General features: G+C 36.7%; 1 protein-coding gene across 1 annotated transcript in view; it reads right to left on the reverse strand.

Moving 5' to 3' along the window:
- LOC149244793 (peroxidase 16-like) overlaps positions 1 to 19,986 on the reverse strand; it is a 40,997-nt gene extending 21,011 nt beyond the window's left edge. Inside the window, exons 1-3 of the mRNA XM_089368078.1 lie at positions 19,753 to 19,986; positions 19,336 to 19,530; positions 18,597 to 18,762 (exon numbers count right to left, since the gene is read on the reverse strand). Coding sequence (XP_089224204.1) covers positions 18,597 to 18,762; positions 19,336 to 19,530; positions 19,753 to 19,986 — 595 coding nt within the window. The remainder of the gene's footprint in view (positions 1 to 18,596; positions 18,763 to 19,335; positions 19,531 to 19,752) is intronic.
- Positions 19,987 to 20,823: the final 837 nt, after the last annotated feature.

Consider the following 20,823-nt stretch of genomic DNA (forward strand, 5'->3'; position numbering starts at 1 on the left):
ATGCATGGTGTTGAGTTCCCTTGCATGCGATTTACAACACTATTCACCTTGTTTGCTTTGTGCCAACTGTTGGGATGGATCTATAACTTGTACGAGCGTGGTTTCATCCGTTTGTGCATGTTGCGCCCCCTGTTGTACCTGTTCCTGCTGCAACTCATTCTCTCATTTGTGAAGCTCCTTTTCTTCCTTGAGTTGCTGCTTCATCACATGCAACTCCTTCTCTATTTCTCTCTCTACCTTTGCGCGATCTTTGTGTCGCACCATCACCTCATAGCCTCAATCTCCAAACCTTTTTCATCATGAGTGGATCTGCTTTGAACTTGCAGCTTTGTTCTGCCTCTATGTTGTCAACAACCTTCCTCTTGCATTCGTCGTGTGCAGGTGTGCTACCTTTTGCTACTTCTAATGGTGTTGCTCATTGTGATTTCATTTCCATTCATCTTGATATCATTGTCTAGGAACAACTTGATGTCTTCATGGATAGGCAAGTTCATAGACACTTGCTCGACTGAATCCCCAATTGTGCTCTGAACGATGTCTTCATCTCTGCTCTCATGGAAGCCATTGTACCTATGCTCCTGAGAGGCAGACGAACACATATGATACCTGGAGACATAGCAACACTTATGACAAACAATTTGTCAATCGAAAACCAAAACAAACTAGAGGACTGACATGCAACATATCTGTGTGATTGTTTGTGAAGATTGTTCAATTTTCACCCGGAGGCTGGGAGACTGACTACCAAGACTATGTGAGGCACAGTCCAGGATGTCAAGAGGCTAACTGATTATTGGATGTCCAGCCTAGCCTACTAAGGATTGAAATTGCGCGATGCATAATTTCAGTCAACAGTGACATGTAACCAGAAAACTGCATTATGCAGTTTTTGGGGCCAGCGGGACACTGCCTCCAATAATTGTGCAATGCAAGTTTGGAGGTTAGTGTTGGGCTAGACTTGTGAAATTTCTAGAGGGAAGGAAGAGCCTTCGCTTCCAGAAATGCATAGTGCTAGTAAGGTAAGGCACGGTCGGGGCCAAGGCAACTCAGACCAGCCAACGAGTGACTGAAAACATGAGGTCTAAATGCATGATGAGATGAGTGAAAGCAAGAGTGAATGATTATGCATGCAATTAGTAAGTGTTGGATTCAAAAAATGGGAAATCATGCATGTGTGTGAACCAAGTCGCTACAACGACAACTGTGCGTGCAAAAACGGTGTCATGCATGCAACAAGAGTGGTATGTGAACAAAAACTGAAACGGTGCTTCTACAAGCTAACGTACATCAAAACAACAGTAAGCACTCACTAAAATCAAGAAGACAACACTCACACAAGCTAAAACACAAAAAGTGACAGAAACGCAGTGCAAGACATGAGAAGCGGGCTTACTGTGAAACAATTGAGCTGAATGTGCCAATGAGTCCTAGATGTGATGTGGGATGTCAAAGATGCAATATTGATGCGAGGAATGAGATTTGCAGTGTGCGGTTCATAATTTTTGATAAAATTGAGGTTATGATGCACATGCCACAAATCTAGGAAAAGCGACAATTGGCGGGAGGTTTTTGAAATGATCCTTGCATGTAACCTCCAGCTGCTAAAAATAGATCCCTAAATCTAGGGATTCCTTTGCATGTTGCCTTGGGAAAAGTAGTCCATGCATGCAAATCAGTTTTGCTCGGTCCCAGAGGGAACCGTTCAACCTGAAGGCACATGCATCGGTCTGTGAGCCTAAGATGAAAATCTGCATTGTTCCTAGGCTGAGCAGAGCTAGTTTTCTGAGAGGGATTGCACAATTTCTGGGAGGAACATGTGATTGTCTCCCAGGATTACGCAATTTTTGGGCTGAGCAGTTGTCCTGGGTCAGACTCACAATTTTCTCAAGGAAGCATGTCTGACTTCATTGCATAATTTATGAGCTGAGCAGATGTCCTAGGTCAGACTGTGCAAGTTTCTCAAGGAAGCATGTCTGACTACATTGCGCAATTTCTTAGCCCAGCAGGCTACTACTGAATTGCGCAATTTCTGCTAGTTATTGGGTTGGCTATCCCAAAGAGATTGCACAATTTTTGGAAGCAAAAAGTGACTACTGCCCAGAGTTGCACAATTTTTGAGCTGAGTAGCTGTCATGGGATGAATTACGCAGTTTTTGAGAGGAAGACTATCAGGAGTAATAAAGCAATTCCAGAGAAATTCCCATAGAGATCTTCTCAACCAGCAACTGACACTAACTCTGGAAAGCAACCTATGAAGGAGGTGGAACAAACTTGTATACAAAGGCTTACAAGACTCTATGAAACAGTTGAAGTCTATGTGCTTGATGATGCAAGACATGCTGTTGAGGATGGTTTGTAGGGAGGCTCCAAAATGAAGCTAAGGAAAATTTTGGAGGGTTTTGTAGCTACTACAACAAGTACTTATACAAAAACTATCAAAAATATATTGATTGGAAATAGATTGTTACAAAATATCCAAAAATAGATTACAAAATTAGAACAGAAACATAGGCAACTAAAACTATTGTAGTCCTCTGGCACTATCTTCGAGGATTGCTGGTGATGACTCGGCCTGAAAAATGATGCTTTGCTATCGAAGGTGAAAAATTATTTTACCCAAGTAACTGGCACAATTTGTCCCATCTGTCTTCATCTGGAGTGGAGAATTTAACAAGCTTCCTGTAGGTTTCATCCACCTCGGTGTACTTTTGAAAAGTAGCCTTGACAATGAATAAGTGCTTTATCTCATTTTTGATAAGAAAATCAAAATCCAAAGCTTCCATGAACACTTTTCTTATGATGCTTCCTTTGATAGTGGAAAACTTTGACTTATCCCTGGCTATGGTATAAAACTTCTTCTGATAATCATCTAACCTGATCAACTTCTCTCCAATTCCTATCAAACCTGGCAACCCCTTTAGATTTAGCACATTGAATTTCCTATGGAACTTATGAATGCTAGACTCTAAGTTGTGGCACTTGTTTTCCAGTTGAAGCATAAGGTTCCTTCTACAATTTCAAACTCTTCTCATTCCTCTTTAGTCTTTGAATTTAGAATCCTGATTAGAGCAGTGGATTCACCAGACTTCTGTCCTAAATCTTCTTTCACCTCTTCAATGACTCGTTTAGATCTCTGTACTAATTCCTCATGCTAAACAATGATCTCAATAGAGGGCCCTATTTCATTCATGGCCTCATTTATTTTTATCCAAATACTTTCTTTTCCCTGTGCAAGTGTGTGTGCCATTGCAGACTCATTCTCCAACTATTCAATTTTTAGAGTTAATTTATGAGTCTTTTGCAGCTCTACTAGGTACGCACTGCCAATTTTCAACTTCTGCTCCTAGAGACTATTTAGTTGAGTTTTCAGCTTCTCAATTTCCTGTCCTCTAATTGATAGGTCATCCATTGCTTTGATTAGTTCTTCTGAAGAATCTATAGATTGTGCCTCAAACGTGATGGATGTTGAAGTGGATGCCCCTACAGTTGATGTAGATGCAATAGGAACTGATGTGAGTGGAATGGCTACCAACTACATTAATTGTTCTCTTTCCTTTAACAATCTCTCCATCTCATGTAGAAATTCCCACCTGTAGATCACCTGGTAATGCAATATACTAAAGCAAAACACTTGATCTACTTCTACAAACAATTTAGCGGAAGATTAATCAAACATAAGCAACATCAATAAGAACACATATAACTGATAAGAAGGAATCAATCACACATAACAGAGAAGATATAACCTGGGAAAAGCCTTAGCTTAAAACCCCAACTCTGTATTATCATACAAGTGGAAATATAGCCAGTATTACAAAAAGAATCAGCTCAAAAGCTATCCTGCTCACTCTGCAATACCTTTGTTGCTCATAGATAGTCAAACGCCTCTATATAACCTCTAGCCTTCCCTCCAAGCCTCCTATTTCTTTGCACAATTTTGATTGGGGTCCAGTGTAGCCACTTGTGTGAATTTCCCTCTTCACACACTCACTAACCTCTGGTCCAACTACGCAGTCCTGAAGGAGATAAATCCTCATCATGGATGAGCTTCCTTTATAGGAAAAAATTCATCCAACTGATAGTACACTGTCCCTTCTTTGATCTCAACTGGGTCTCTGTCTGAACTGACATGCATGAGTTGTTCATGAGAGAATATTCAGTTATCTAAAGAACAATAGTTATATGCAAGCATGCATTAACTAACTGAACTCACATTAATTTAAACAAACTATTTAAATCAATCTAACTAGACTTGACTCTATTAACTGAACCAACTAATTACAACTCAAATTAGAACTCATCCTTATCTCTTTCACTAATGGATAAATTCCTCAATTAATAGATAAACTGTTGCATGTCCTCACATACACTTCATGTTTGATTTTTCACAACTAATTAACTCATGGAGAATTTTAATTAATTTATTTTCAAACAACTGTTAAGTTCAAATTCAAATTTATTTCCTATTTTTAGCCTAGGGACTAACTAAAATAGGAATCCATCCTGAACTATTAAAAATAGAAATTCTATTTTTAGCACTTCCATTTTTCATTCCCTATTTCCCAATCCAACACTGGTACCCAAAATGCTATTGTTAGCACTTCTATTTTTAGCATTTCTTGTTGCCATTTTTTAACACTCCTTCTCAACAAGAAAGGCTTCAACTCGAACCTGATCCTATTCCTCTAGAATTTTTTGCATGCAACACTTCTACCAAGTGTGGTTGCTCCACAAACTCTCATAACAAAAAAAACTCCCCACTGACCTCTCTGTTGAGCTAGAAACATACTCTGATGCTGAAGCTCTACCTGTTGCTAACAAGTGCTCCCTCTCTAACCTCTGAGTTGCTGCAACACTCCATGCATCTCACACCATTTTACACCTCTCTATGCCATCCTGTACTGGTGCAACACTCCTGTGCCTCTCGCATCGTTGTAGCCTCCTAGCTCTACATAGTCCTGGACTCCTGCACTGTAGCTCCCTCTGCCGCTCCATCCACATCTATCTCTACCCAATCAGTCAGTCCTGCTACTCCTCATCAGGGCTCCTGTAGCAAAGTCAAATCAAAGAGATTGGGTACCTCAAGGATCTTGCCCCTCCTCCTTGGGACTATCACTCCACATCACCCCACCTTCTACCTAGAGGTATGGTTGCATGTGATCCCTCTGCCCACCTGGCTCGAAGTTTCCTCCTACTAGAGGTCTCTTCATGAGTAGATTCCTCCACTATTTATCCTCTCAACTTCCCTAGTTGTGGATGCTCCGCAACCTCCTAAAGCTGCTTCACCAATCATGGCTCCTCCACAGTTGTCTCAGACTTCTTCTGGCACTGCATGTTGAGAGGTAATGTACTCTCCCTCTCAACCACCAAGTCTCCATCAGTTGCCTTGCTACTCAATGCTTTGCATGCATCTTTAACCTCAATAGCATACAGGTTCTTGACCGTGAACTGATCTGCTTCACCTGTCTAGTGATTATGTTTCTAAGGAAAACCTTTCCCTTACTGAAGACCATATCATAGCCTCTGTCTTCCAACATCATGATTGACACCAAGTTTCTCTTCAGTCCTAGTACATAGTTGACATCGGTCAAGGTAAGGCGAGCTCCATGCTCCCTCTGAAAAATAACCATGCCTACACCTAAGACACTATACTTTTCATCATTAACTACCTCTATGAGTATCTGGAGATCTTTCTCCTCCAAAGTACTGAATAAAGTCTTATCGCTGGTCATGTGGAAAGAAGCTCCACTATCAGGAAACCAACCACTTCCCACCATGGATGAAACTATGAGGCTAGTGCCTCACCTTCTGATCCTTCCACAGATCCCTTCTTGGATTTCCTCAGTGGACAATTTGTAGCAAAATGGCCCACCTCATGACAATGAAAGCATCGCATTTTCGATTTGTCAAACTTCTTCCCAACATGGGAAGAACTGGATTCGAAATGAGAAACCTTCTCCTTCCCCTTCTTCGCCTTACTCGCTAAGGCACAGTTTTCTTCATCCTCCATGGATGAAGAACCATCTCTGGTGCTTCTTCTTATCTCCTTTTGCATCAAATCTGACCAAAGTCATTCCCAATTTGGCAGTTTCTCTCTTCCATTAACCAAGTCCTAGTAGCTATGCCAGCTCTTAGGAAGATCGAGGAGTGCAAGAATCACCATGTCATCATCAGCTGTTGCGATCCCTACACTTCCAAGTTCATCCCTGCATGTGGTGAGCTTGTTTAGATATGTAGAGATCATGTCACCCTTTTCACACTTGATCTTCCGAAGCTTGTCTTTCAGTGCCAACTTCCTCTAGTCACTGCTATTCTGATATAGATATTTCAATGTTTTCCACATTGAAAATGGTGTCTCCTTCCCATGGAGACTCGAGACTATGTGATCTCAAACTCCCTCTAGAAGGATTCTCCTTGCTCTAGCCACACATTTCTTCCATTCAGCCAATTCAGCAGCACCAATCAGCTTGAGGACTTCTTGATCAATGAAGTCCTTTAGACCATTATCCTCTAGTACTGCTTCCATGCGATCCTTCTAGGCTATATAATTCAAACTTCCATCAAGGGCATATTCGAGTCTCAAACCATAGAACGCCATAGGTGAAATAGAGATGTGATAAGAACTCGATTTCTATATTCAGGAATCACAAACTTCAACTTCTCCCTTATTGTATATTGTTCTTCCTTGATCACCTATGCTCTGATACCATGTAGAAATTCCCACCTATAGATCACCTGGTAATGCAATATACTAAAGAAAAACACTTGATCTACTTCTACAAACAATTTAGCGGAAGCTTAATCGAACATGAGCAACATCAATAAGAACACATATAACTAATAAGAAGGAATCAATCACACATAACACAGAAGATATAACCCAGGGAAAGCCTCAGCCTAAAACCCCAACTCTGTATTATCATACAAGTGGAAATATAGCCAGTATTACAAAAAGAATCAGCTCAAAAGCTATCCTGCTCTCTCTACAATACCTCTGCTGCTCATAGACAGTCAAAGGCCTCTATCTAACCTCTGGTCTGCCCTCCAAGCCTCCTATTTCTTTGCATAATTTTGATTGGGGTCCAGTGCAGCCACTTGTGTGAATTGGCCTCTTCACACACTCACTAACCTCTGATCCAACTACGCAGTCCTGAAGGAGATAAATCCTCATCATGGATGAGCTTCCTTTATAGGGAAAAATTCATCCAACTAAAAGTACAATGTCCCTTCTTTGATCTCAACTAGGTCTTTGTCTGAACTGACGTGCATGAGTTATTCATGAGAGAATATTCAGTTATCTAAGGAACAACAATTATATACAAGCATGCATTAACTAACTAAACTCACATTAATTTAAACAAACTGTTTAAATCAATCTAACTGGACTTGACTCTATTAACTGAACCAACTAATTAGAACTCAAATTAGACCTCATCCTTATCTCTTTAACTGATGGATAAATTCTTCAATCAATATATAAATTGTTGCATGTCCTCACATAGACTTCATGTTTGATTTTTCACAACTAATTAACTCATGGAGAATTAATTAATTTATTTTCAAACAGCTGATAAGTTCAAATTCGAATTTTACTTCCTATTTTTAGCCCAGGGACGGACTAAAATAGGAATCCATCTTGAACTACTAAAAATATAAATTCTATTTTTAGCACTTCCATTTTTCATTCCCTGTTTCCCAATCTAGCACTGGTACCTAAACTGCTATTTCTAGTAGTGCTATTTTTAGCAGTTCTATTTTTAGCATTTCTTATTGCCATTTTTCAACATCTCAACTTCCATTCATTTGATCTGTCCACTTTGTTCAATAATAATTACGAACATGTCTTCCTTTTCCTTCTCTAACTATCCAACTTCCTTAGTCTATGGGTCTTCTGTGGAGGGAAGCTTGAGTTGCTTCTTGAGTGCTGCAATGTCAGCATTCTTCCTTATAATAAATTCTTCTCTAGCATTCGCATTGATGGGATCATATCCAAGTTTAATTACTAGATCTTCTAAAGACTAAAGAAATATCCATTGTGTCTTTAGCTAGAGAAGAAATATTCTCTAATTTGACTTGTGGCTTAATGTTGTTGACTAAAGCTTGTAGCCTAGAAGCTGTCATTGCTAAAGTTGTCAAGGTTTAGTACAACATCTCCCCTGTTTTCTTATGCAAGTCTATTTGATAAATTGGATGAATTTGATCAGTATTGAAGGAAAATATTGATTTCTTGTAATCTTCTGGAGTTTTTGGGAAAGGGACCTCAGCCTGTATGAAGGCTATCTGCATTTCCCTTTCCCTATGTCAAAGGCAGAGAGTAACCTATGTTGTGAGGATGTTGTGTGCTTCAAAAACTATGTATAAGTTGTATATTTTAGCATCTCATTCTTCTTTTTAATTTCTCTATACTTGGAAAATATATTTGGTTTAGCTTGGTCATGAACCAATTCCCTTGACTGAGAGGTGTCTAGTGGCTCTTGGGAAGCCAAAGAGGATGGAGATCCTACAAAAATATCTTCATTTATGGTTGAAGTAAGGGGGCCTGTCAAAATAATAGTGGAATGTACATTTTCCTCTTGAAAGGATTCTTCTATTTGACTGGTATTTTGTCTCTTCTTGTAAATTTTGAACTCCTTTCCCTGGATTTTTGTGACTGAAGGGGAAAGGTCTTCCCTTGGCCTCTTGTCCTGCTTCTCCTGTGGTGTGGGAGTCTGTATCATAGTTGTTAATATAACCTTCTCTTCTTCCTCCTACAAAGTGTTTTCTAGCCATTCATTATGGTTCATGTATTTTTCAATCTCTGGCCTGGGAGTATGAATGTAGGGAGTAGTCTTATGTTCTACTCTTAGCTTTGAAATCACTCCCAAGGGGTCATATGACTAGGTGAAGCTAATTTTGAAGTTCATTTTCTTTAGGAGGATGTCTACTTCTTTATTTGCTGCCCTGGTATTACAGATGAAAGGGCCCACCTATGTTTTAATCTTAAATTGGGATTTCTTCTTTGTTGCCACAAAATGTAGCTCGTCCATGTTAATCATCTGTCTGATGTACTCTAATGAGAAAATTCTCATTGGGACAAAATTTGGCAACCTGTAAGGTGGAAATTCACACCCATAGACCCTGATTTCTGTGTAATTTTGGTACAAGTACCAGTCACCTATTTTGGTCTGCTCACTCAGATGAAGAAATCATTTGATTTTAGGTCCTATCCTTGGCTCAATATTACTGTTTAATAGGAAAGATATTATATATAAGAATTGATCAACATACTCAGTGAAGGTAAATTCATTGGAATCCTTCCTTAACAAGGAAGTCCAATGAATTATTGATTGAGCATTCCCTTGCTCATCCAATTTTTGTAAGGGAAACTGAAACCTGTCTACCTGATGGTATAAAAATAAATAGACTAGGACTGAAGCATACTTGAAGGTTCTCTCTGTAAAAAAAATCAGGAACTTCTCATGAATTACATCTGTTAGAAACTCACTATAGTTGAAGATGATGGAGGGTTTCTCAACTGTTGAAAAGACTAACAAAAAACCTATGATGGCCTCATCAACCCACTGATCAGATTGATAACCCAGTGAACATGAAACAATGGAGATAATCGGCTTCGTCATCTCAAGGAACATGGAGGATGAATAGGGAGGATTTTTCATAGGCAATTGAGCATCCTCAAGGAGAAATTTTTCAAAAATATTTTCTTTATGATGGAAGGTGATGTTCTTGTAGAATTCCATGAGGAAATCTATTGTAAAAGGTTTCAGAGGTGTGGAGTTTGAAATTTGGAGCATTTGGAGGTTTCAGAGGTGATTGTGGAAAGGATGGCATTATTTTGGGCCACAATTGTCCTATGACTAGGAATATATTAGAATTGGAACCATGAAACAAACTTAGGTAAGTGGTAGGTCTGAGGGAAAATGAATTGGGGTAGGGAGGAGTTCCATGAGCCCAATTCATCACTGAAGTCAATGAATTTATGTTTTAACTAGTTGTGGAGTTCATAAAGGTCGAAATCACGATTGTTTTCAATGATTTTATATTCTTGGTCTACTAGGGGTTAAAGATCCAAATCAACGATAGGGGGTAGAAGGGGGTTTTCCTTTGTAACCTTAGCTTTTCCTTTAGGAGCCATACTGGACAAAAATGAATAGGAAAATTTGGAATTACCCGAGAATAGATTGGTCGAAGACTAGTGGATGTGCATATAGAGGTAATTCGTTTGTTGAATGGTCATAGTGGTAGGATGGTTCGAGAATTGGATGATGTAATAGACTCTGTCTCCTGACAGGGTATTAGAATGGGCTCTGATTATGAATGTCTCGAAACAGTGAAAGGAAGGGCGAATGAATGAGCTTTTGCTTATTTTATAAGCAAAAATATCTTCCCTTTGTGATTTAGTTGTTTAAACGGGAGCGGGTCCATTATCACGGGAATGTGTATCGCTGCAATGGTTGGATAACGAGTTCACGTAGGTGCCATGTGGCAAGGGTGAGTTGACATGGAGCGAGAAAGAATGTGACTGTGATGGGAGAGGAGCAAAGTGGGGAGCACCATATCGCAGCATCGTATAGGAGTGAGGTGGGGACGGGAGGCACCACTTGGCGAAAGGGGAGTGGAGCAGGAGTGTGGGGGTCAATGGTCATAACAGAGGGGAGAGTATAAAGAAGGATTTCGGAGGGGAGGGGTGGGGGCAGTAAATGGTTTTAGGTGTGGGGGTATTAAATGGGCTAGGGGGTGACACGTTGCAAAGCCGGTGAGTGAGGAAACTACTTTTGGGACCCCCCCAGTTAACCATCAGAGGGGTGGGGAGGTCCGAACACATTGCCCACCATTGATCTAGGTGGGTGAGATCATGGCCTTCCATTTTTGCGCAGAGTTTATTACAAATGACAAAAGTTGTCGTATCCAATTTTTTTTATTAACATTCTAATCGCGGTCTATACAATGCGATTAACTAATATAATAACTTAATTAACACTATTTTGAGTGCGATTAGACTGTGTGCTCCAATATTTATCTTTATTTAACTATTTTAACCACGATTAAACTGTGCAGTCAAATGTTTACCCTTAACTTATCTAACTTTATTTACCAAGTCTAATCATGCTTAAATGGTTTGATTAAACCAACTAATCCTACTTATCTAGCTCTAATGTGGCATTTTAACTAGTTGCACATCATTCTAAAGGTATTTCTCATGCATTATTTTTTATTTTTTGAAATGCAGTGGCATTTAAATTTTCTCACTTATTGGGGTATTTTCATTTTTTTTCATACTTTTTTATTCTTTCATTTCTTTCCACACACACACACATATTTCTTTATTATCCCTTTTTTCTTTCTTTTTCTTTTCTCTTTCTTGGAAATAATTTATAGAATGAAAGATTATTTACAATATGTCATATAAAAAAAATCAACAGTTAATCATCAATTGATCCTATAAATTATAAGACCCTAAAAACATATAAACTTATGTTAGTTTTGGTGATCTCTGGACCAGTTATGTGAGATCACTGTGGCTTGAGGGTGGAGGTGATTTAACCTCTATATTCTCTATTTGGTTATGCTTTATTTTTTCCCTTGTAATCCCCACATTCAATCTTGGAATATAGGATGGGGGTAATTGGGTGGAAAGAAAGAATTGGTTCACCCTATTCTATGGTTGGGTGGTATGTGGAAGTCCCTAACTTGGTTGGTACTATGCATATGTTAATATGTGCTATTCTTTATTGACGATTAATGAGAATAAGTTATGATATGTTATTGTTTATATGATTGGTTTTTCATGGCTTTATTCTAGTTAAATGTTGGTTACATGCATGGTATATTTCTTATTATATGATGCGATTTTGATGTAAATCTAATTTATGGTTTTATGGCTCATGGTTGATTTATATGAATGCCTGTGCTAATATGTGTTTTATTGCAACTAGTGTGAGAGGGAAACAAGCCTTTTTGATGAATATCTGATGAGCTAATGAAAAAGGTGAAAAAACTATGCATTCATGACCTATAGGTACCATAGTCACAAAGTGTTTCTATAAATGAATAATTTATACCACCAACTTCATGAGGTCGTAACTTTGGCATATGATCTCCGTTTGGATAATCGTAATACCTCATTTCAAGGATATCCACAAGTAGGGCAAAAAAATAATATGTGAGACAAATTTTGGAACTTTTCCAGTCTCTCTGTTTCCCCTAAAAATGTCATTTAGGCCCTTAAAATAACCTCAGAATTTTAGGATGTTAAATCCAACCAAAAATAGAAAGTTGTGTTAAATTTAAGGAAACAAAACTAAAACGAAATAGTGTTGGGTCAAATTAGGCTGATAACCATGTGATTATGTGTCACTGAGTGTTTTTTGTTTAGTTCTAGACATGCGGATACCATTTTCCATAAGTTCACCTTGGAAATCAGGTCATGCATAGTAACTCTCATTTCATATTTACCCTAATGAGCAAGTTAAAGTGGGTAAATGTGGGGTGGGGTGTCAAATTGTTGAAATAAAATATGTTGATGAATAAAAACCAAGATAAAGGGGGAGAAGGAATATAATATTGTTAAGGTAATGACAATCAATGGAAGAACATGATTGATGAGCAATGTATTCAAAGAGAGAATACAAGATTAGTTGGATTGAAGTCCCTTATGAATAAACAATTTTTTGTTGATCTAGATGTGCCTTCTATGAGTTCATCACATAATCTTTTAAGAGTTGGATGTATAATATTGGTTCTACCTGGTGGACTGTATATCCATGAACATCTCCATGATGAGGAACCTAAAGAAGCTCCATTGTTAAATTGATGAAATTTACTGATTGGTTCATCAAATTATTTAATTCTTATTTAACAAGGTTCAGTGAATTTGGCTTCAACTTTTATGTCAAGGTTCTAAAGAATGAGTTTGTGATTTTCCTTCCTTATATGGATGACCTACTTTTGATAGGTTTTGAAGACTTCTTTCCTCATTGAATGAAAGAGTTGGTTACTAAATTGGATATGAAGGACCTTGGGTTAGTACATTACTTCCTAGGACATGTAATCTGGAAGAATCCTGATGAAGTTTCCCTTGGGCAAGCGAAGGATGTTATCAATATCATGCAGAAGTTTGGATAGTTGGAATGCAATCCCATGACAACTCTCATGGTAACGAACATGAGGAAGAGGAAAGAATTTCATTCTATGTTATGTTTAGGAAGCTAATTATTTCATTAATGGTCTTGGTCAATATTGGGACCCATGCATGATCTTTTGGTTATAGAAAATCACGTGCTTAGATGCATTTATGGTATTATTGATTGTTTCCTGAAGTATGTTTTCGATTGTGAGATCCAGTTTCTAGGATTCTCTGACTATGCCTGAAGCATTGATGATGAGAAATGAATAATCAGAGTTTGTTTGAGCTTTCCTATAATGAGCATAAATCAATCTTCTATGCAAGAATTTTTTGCTAATTCAAGATGTATAGTAGCATGCATAGTGACTCATGAACCAAATTGGCTTCAAAAATTGATTGTCGATTTGTTTGACCTAATTTTTTATACCATAGTGATATTATGTGAAACTGTATAAGAATCCAGCGTATCATGGAAAGTAAAAGCATGATGGTACCCGGTATCACTACATTCGTGACATGGTGCAAAAAAGAGTAATAAGAGCTAGTATATCTCCACTCATGAGAAAATATCTAAAAACCTCTCCCCAAAGGAATGTTTGTGTATTTTAGAGATAAGTTGGACATGTGGAGGTTTCCTCTCTATTTGAGAGGGAGTAGTGGCATTCTTAGATCATGTTATTCTTCCTGTGTCACACTAACCTATATAGGGTTGTTGTTCATGTGTCAATGTGACCTATATAGGAAGAGTGGTTTGTTGGATTTATCAACATTATGGATACTTGTTCTCCCTATGTTGTGTACTATGACTTGTATAGGGTTTTTTGCCTAAGTCTTGTACATTGATATTTATAGGGAGAATGGTTTTGTGAGTATCTTTTTGTGCCTCGTGCTTTGACCTGTATAGGGCTTAACATCCCTATGTCAATCACACTGACTTGTATAGAAATATGGTCATATTCCTGAGTCATGTATTTGACTTGTATATGGATTAGCATCCCTGTGTCAATACATTGGCCTGGATAGGAAGGTGGACATTCCCTGTAACTGGCATTATCTCTAGTAACCTAAAGGAAAATAACCATTCTCTTGAGTCTTTACTATCACCTAGATAGGTTTGTAGTCCCTAAGCCAAGTACTGTGACCCGGATAGGAGAATGGAGTTAGAGGCTATCGGGTTTGATAGGATCCTCCTAGCATCTAGCTGTAAAGAGCTTATTATTTTTACCATGCATGGATAATACAATACTCTAGTTTTGTAGTACTAGCTAATTGATTTATATGATGCTACCATGGTTATGAGACTCTAGTTGTTTGATATCTATTAGGGAGAGTATGCATGAAGAGTACCATGGTGATTTGGTATTGGGTGGTGATGTTGGTAATCCTTTGATGAAACTAATCTAATCATGATCTTTTATTATAGAACCTTTTCAACTTGTATGACATCTTGACTATGATTATGAATACCTCCCTCGCTAAGAGTAAGTGTTGAAGAAAGTGTAGCTATGGTCGGCCTTCATAATTATCATCATACTTGAGAAGAAAAAAAATATTATTGTTTTTAGCATGTTCTTCATGCTTTTCATTTGGTCAAAATGTGTTTTTGGAAAGATAAAAATTATTATTTTAATTATATTTTCAAGTGGCTCCGTAAATGTTCATTTGGATCACATGATAGCTATACATAGATATTAATTCACTCTCCTTTGTATGCTATTGTAACACACATACCTTACTCATCGGCTCTCCTATGTGAAGTAATCTGAGATTTGTAGATATGCTCAATATACTTATGATTTGAAGTCAGAGGTTAGAGATATGCTCATTATACTTATGATCTAAAGTCAAAGGTTTGATATTTTCTCATCATACTTATGATATGAAGTCAAAGGTTCAAGATTTTTTCATTATACTTATGATTTTAAGTCATTGGCTTGAGATCTACTCATTATACTTATGATCTGAAGTCAAAGGTTTGATATCTACTAATTATACTTATGATCTGAAGTCAAAGGTTCAAGATCTATTCATTATACTTATGATTTGAATCCGGAGGTTTGATAAATTCTCATTATACTTATGATATGAAGTAAGAGATTCAATAACTACTTATTATCATTGAGATTTGACATATGCTATTCGAGATCTTCTTATTATCATCGAAATATGAAGTCTAGTATTCAAGATATGTTTATTATCATCAAGATATGAAGTATGGTATTTGAGATATGCTATTCGAGATCTTCTTATTATCATCGAAAGATGAAGTCTGGTATTCAAGATATGTTTATTATCATCAAGATATGAAGTATGGTATTTGAGATCTACTTATCATCATTTAGATCTGAATTCTGGCATTCAAGATCTGCTTATTATCACCAAGATATGAAGTTTGATATTTTAGATGTACTTATTATCATTGAGATTTGAAGTCTCGTATTCAATATTTGCATATTGTCATTGAGATCTGAAGTCTAGTATTCAAGATATGCTTATTATCATTGTGATTTGAAGTCTATTGTCTGAGATCTTCTTATCATTACAGTGATATAAAGTATGGGTCTGAGATATGAGTTCTAATCTAATTGTCTTCTATGATATGATGAGAGGATCAACCTCTCCTTGGTGATCTTTGTTGGACATTTAGTTGTGGGGACTTAGCAATTGTGGAATCCTTATTGGGTTAGTATACTCTTTGTCTTTAAGTATTGTTGAAGGATATCTCTAAGAAATATTTGGTTGGTTTTCCCCCTTGTGGGGTTTGGCCCTAGTCTTTGACCTAATTGTGGTGTCTATTGTTATTATGCATTATGATCTCTTCTTTCTTCTTAATGTTCATCCAATTTTTGAAGCGTAATTACTTTATGAAATGAATTAAATTGTAAATAATACCTAATACATTCACAAGTAATTCCCAGTAGTTAAAAAATTCTCTTCCACTTGGTTTGTCAACACTACCTTAAAAAAACAACGTTTATTCCCTTCCAAATGCCCTAGATAATGAATAAGGGGGGAGGTCTTATATTCCTCAATTTGACTTAATCATCGATCACTGGATTCATCCATCGACCTATAACACCACCTCATATGAAAATTAAGACAAAGAAGGACCGGATTTCATGTAGCAATGGGAAAGGGACATTTTATGCGTAAATGAAATGTATCATCCAATGCACCTTTGAATGAATAGCAACAACTGGGGCCAATGATTCCTCTTCTACACAGGTTCACCCATGTGAGGATTCTGTTCCTTTAAATCAACTAGCTAAAAATTGTGATTTTCAATGGCATGTTTCAAGATCATACAATCCAAAAATTACATATAGTATCATTCCCCATATGGGATAGAGAGATCCTATGATACATCTCCACTACAAAAATAATTCCATGACTAAGAATAGCATTCCATATAAGTATGTCGTGCACATGTTTGATTGGAATCCCTACCCATTGTAAATGCTTAATATATTTGTCCCATATCATAACATTCTCACTAGCAAAGCCCAACCCCACAGGGCCCTTTCCACTTAAGAAGTGAATGTAAATCACTTATTTGTTCCATAATTTGGCTTATGAAGAAGATGTCTTCCCCCTGAAGGTGTTTGAGGGTCGATGCTGAAAGCGTAGTTGAATCGCTCACACCCAGAATAGGATCAATCCCCACCAGAGAAGCAGATCTAGTGCCAATCTCCCAATTTAAATTTTCCATGATCCATTTTTCAACCTTTAAAATGTTATACCAGATTCGGGATCCATTCATTTTTTATATTATCCTAGATCTGTACCATTCTACAAAAGAATGATTTTTCATGTATTTAGACTTAATAATAGATTGCCAAATATTTGTGTTGTAAATAGCTCTCTAGAAAATCTTGATAACAGAGCCTAGTCGAAGATGTTTAAATATTTTAAGCCCTAGCTACCATGGTCAATTGGTCTAGTAATGTCACTTAGGCCTAACAAGTAAATATTTTAACCTTCCCTTTCCCCGAACCATAAGAACTTGGTGACAATAGCATTGATCTTTTGTATAACCAATTTAGGAAATAAGAATAGTTCAATTCAATATATCGCAAGGTTATACAATAAAAGCTGAATAAGAATCATCCTTCCCCCAGATGATAGCCACTTGTATGTCCAATTTGTTAACTTTCCCTCAAATTTATCAATTATCCATTTTTAATCACAAATTCGGTAACAATTTGACTTTAATTTGTATCTGAGATAGGTGAATCCTTCATCGAGAGGTGCAATACCAACATCAAAGAAGTGAGCAATTTTGGAAATGACCTTTTGTTGATTAGAGGTGTGGATGAGCAGTGATTTTGTTCCATTAAGGAAGAGACCATAAGCATCCTCGAATTTTGTGATAATGAGCAAGAGTTCTTTCCATTGGAAAATGGATACTTGTCCAAAGATGAGTACATCATCAACAAACATAAGATGAATAATAATTACCTTCTTAGTAGCCTGAAGACCAACAAATCTATTGTAGATCTTAGCCATGGAAACTTTTCTACTCAAACCACCAATGACAAATAGAAACCGAATAGGAGAAAGTGCACAACCCAGTCTCAACCCCCTATGAGCCCTTAAGAAATGAGACGAAACTCCATTAATCAAAACATCATAACATAGACATAATCCAATCCACAATGCCAATAGATAATTCAATTTTATGTAGGATCAACTTAAGGAACACCCAATCAACACTATCGTATGCTTTATGGCAATCTAGCTTAAGAACAATAGCCTCCTTTTTGTGGGATTTAATTGAATGTATGCATTCTTGTGCCATTGCAACGACGTCTTGAATCAACCTATTCTTTAAAAAACCAAATTGCTCCTCTGATATGAAATCAGAGAGCTTCCCCTTTAAATGATTAACTATAATTTTAGAAATCATTTTGTATGTGATATTATGCAAGGAAATAATCCTATAATCCTTGAAAGAAGTCAGACAAGATTTTACAAAAACCTTTACAAAACCAATAAAATCATTTTGAATTTCATTTCATTTCACTATTTTTGTAATCTTTTCCCATCTGCATACTAATCTGCCCAATTTATTTTTGGAATTTATTGGAGAAATGGGCTTAAGGTCATATAACGAGTGTAGAAGTTCATAAAAGACATCAAATCATTATTGGCTTAATGATAAGTAACATGTCTTATTACAAATAGGATGAAAGTCATATAGAGTGTAGGAGTTCACAAAAGGCATCAGATCATTATGGGATTAATGATAAATAGCATGTCTTTTTACTTTTTTTTTTTTATTATAAGTTCTAATCAGTGTAAAATAAGTATAGTTTTATATGTTTACGAATTAAATACTTGTACTAAGTTGGATTACTTGTTCAATAAAGATTCTCATACGACCTTTAACAACAACAACATGTCAATAAAACTACTGGGAATGACACATCAAGACTTGCTAGGCAAATAGAAAAATAAAGTTGCAGTTAATTACCATAAAGAGCTATCATGTCTGTCTGACTCAATCCCTTCCTCGTAAATAAAGCGTTCAGTTGGTCGAGATTGAATTTACGATCTGGCAGATTCCCTGGGACTCTTGAGACGAGCGATATCCTTCCATCTCGTCGCCCTAATTCGACATTAAATTGTGGGCCTCCAGCCTGCAAAACAGGATAATAGAGTAACATAAGTCAATACATAAATGTAATATGATCATCTAAATCCCAATCCTATGATTACAATTTTCAGATTTGCAATAATGGAAAATTTGCATGAAGTAAATCCTTAGGCCAATGCCTCAAAGAATCTGGGCAACCTCATTTTTCGGTGGTTTGGAAGGTCTCACAGGTATATGAAATTTCCCCATTTTCCATCGTTATAGTGCACCAAAAATCATTTTCCTTCCAAATTTAGATACAAGGAAATATTTGATGAACTTTGGTAGGTTTTACTCATCTTTAGAACTAATTATCTTTAAATCTGAAGTGAAAATTTCAAATATTTTGTTTTTAAACTTTATTACGTATCAGTCATTTCATCAAATTCCCTTTCCATTTTCCGTTTTATGTCAAAGTGAGTGCCTTTGCATCAAAATCCATTTCAGCTATATGGATAAACTACTTATGGTTTTGGCCATAGTCATCCTACTTACTTTGGACTGAAAACCCATTAATTTCCCATGTTCTCATTAAAAAGAAGGTGAGCACCTTAGCCCTGTGATGCAAATCACTTACCAATGCTACAACATCTCTGGTAGCCATGGTTAGGATATCAGCACAAGACACTGTGTTGGGGCACACTTTTTCTACAGCTTCCTTGGCCTTATTTACAGTATCAAATCCATCACCAGCAAGTGACAAGTTGTCTGAATAATCTTTCTCAGCTGTGTTGTCTGGAGTTGACTGAATAATCACAGAGGCATCACATCCCTGTGCAAACCCAAATCTAAAATCAGACCATTTGACCTCAATGCAAACATCCATCACCATAATTGACAGTGTTCAACAATATATATGAGCCCAGATATTAATAATACTAATATTCTAGGATCAACAATGGGTAAAAGATGGAAGAACAAAAATTTCAACTTCAATTTCAATTTCAAAACAAAAACAAAAACATGAACGTGTTTATATATATGTGTCTCTTACCTCAACGAAGCAGTCATGGAAAAAGAGCCTCAGTGTTCCAGGGACTGTGATAGTGGTCTCCGCAAACTTTTGAGAAACAACATTTCTTACAATAGATTCAACATTGGGACAGGTTTCTGCATAAAAATTCTCACTAAGCTGAGCTGATCCTTTGCTTACACACAGTCCAAACAATACCCAAATGACAAATCCAGCAAACTCCAATGGCTTCCTCCCATATTTCTTTGCAACCATGATTTACGGTATTCAATAATATTCCAGAAACTCTTATCTGAAAGCCCAAAATATAAACACCCTCTGGCCTACTGTATTCCAATGAAGACCATAATCAATGAATGATTTGGTTAGAGAGTGGATCGCAGGAATGGGACTAAATCAACCAAAAAAACAGGCCAAATGTGCATGCAAATCGGCCAGGAGTCCTATTGCCTTTCTATATCCCTGGGATTATTCTCAATCCAAATTCTTTTATCCCTTGAATTATTCTCAATCCAAATTCTTTTCCCCAATACAAGGACTCAGGTTCTACGTATCCGCAGCTTAGTCTCATTCTCAATAATCTAGATTGCTTCAAAATAAGGGGAATCCTTTAAGATTTAAATATTCTCAATCCAAATTCCTTTACCCGATACAAGGAGTCAGTTTCCATATTCACAGCTTATTATCAGTCTTAATAATCTAGGTGACAATGCGATTTTTTTTAAGATTTAAAGCATAAAAATTAAAATTATATATATGAAAATACATTTGTTGATTTTTCTTAATTTTTTTATAATAATGATGAGTAATTTTCATTAATATTATTAGTTACATAAATTATTTGATTACAATGTTAATGGACATCAATCTATGATAAACTTCAAATCACTTATTTCATGACATATTTCACATTATTAAGATTTTAAAAATTATTAAAAAATAATTAATTATATATTTATTATTATTATTTATAAAATAAATTAATATATGATCTCTCACTTTCCCATTGAGATTCTTAATGTCTAAATAGGTCAATACGACATGTCTATAAAATCATAATTCATTTCATATGACAATTGTTGATATGACATT

Source organism: Pinus tabuliformis, chromosome 8, assembly GCF_031772625.1.
Source record: "Pinus tabuliformis cultivar Carrire ecotype Pingquan chromosome 8, CPIR1, whole genome shotgun sequence".
Lineage (NCBI taxonomy): Eukaryota > Viridiplantae > Streptophyta > Pinopsida > Pinales > Pinaceae > Pinus > Pinus tabuliformis.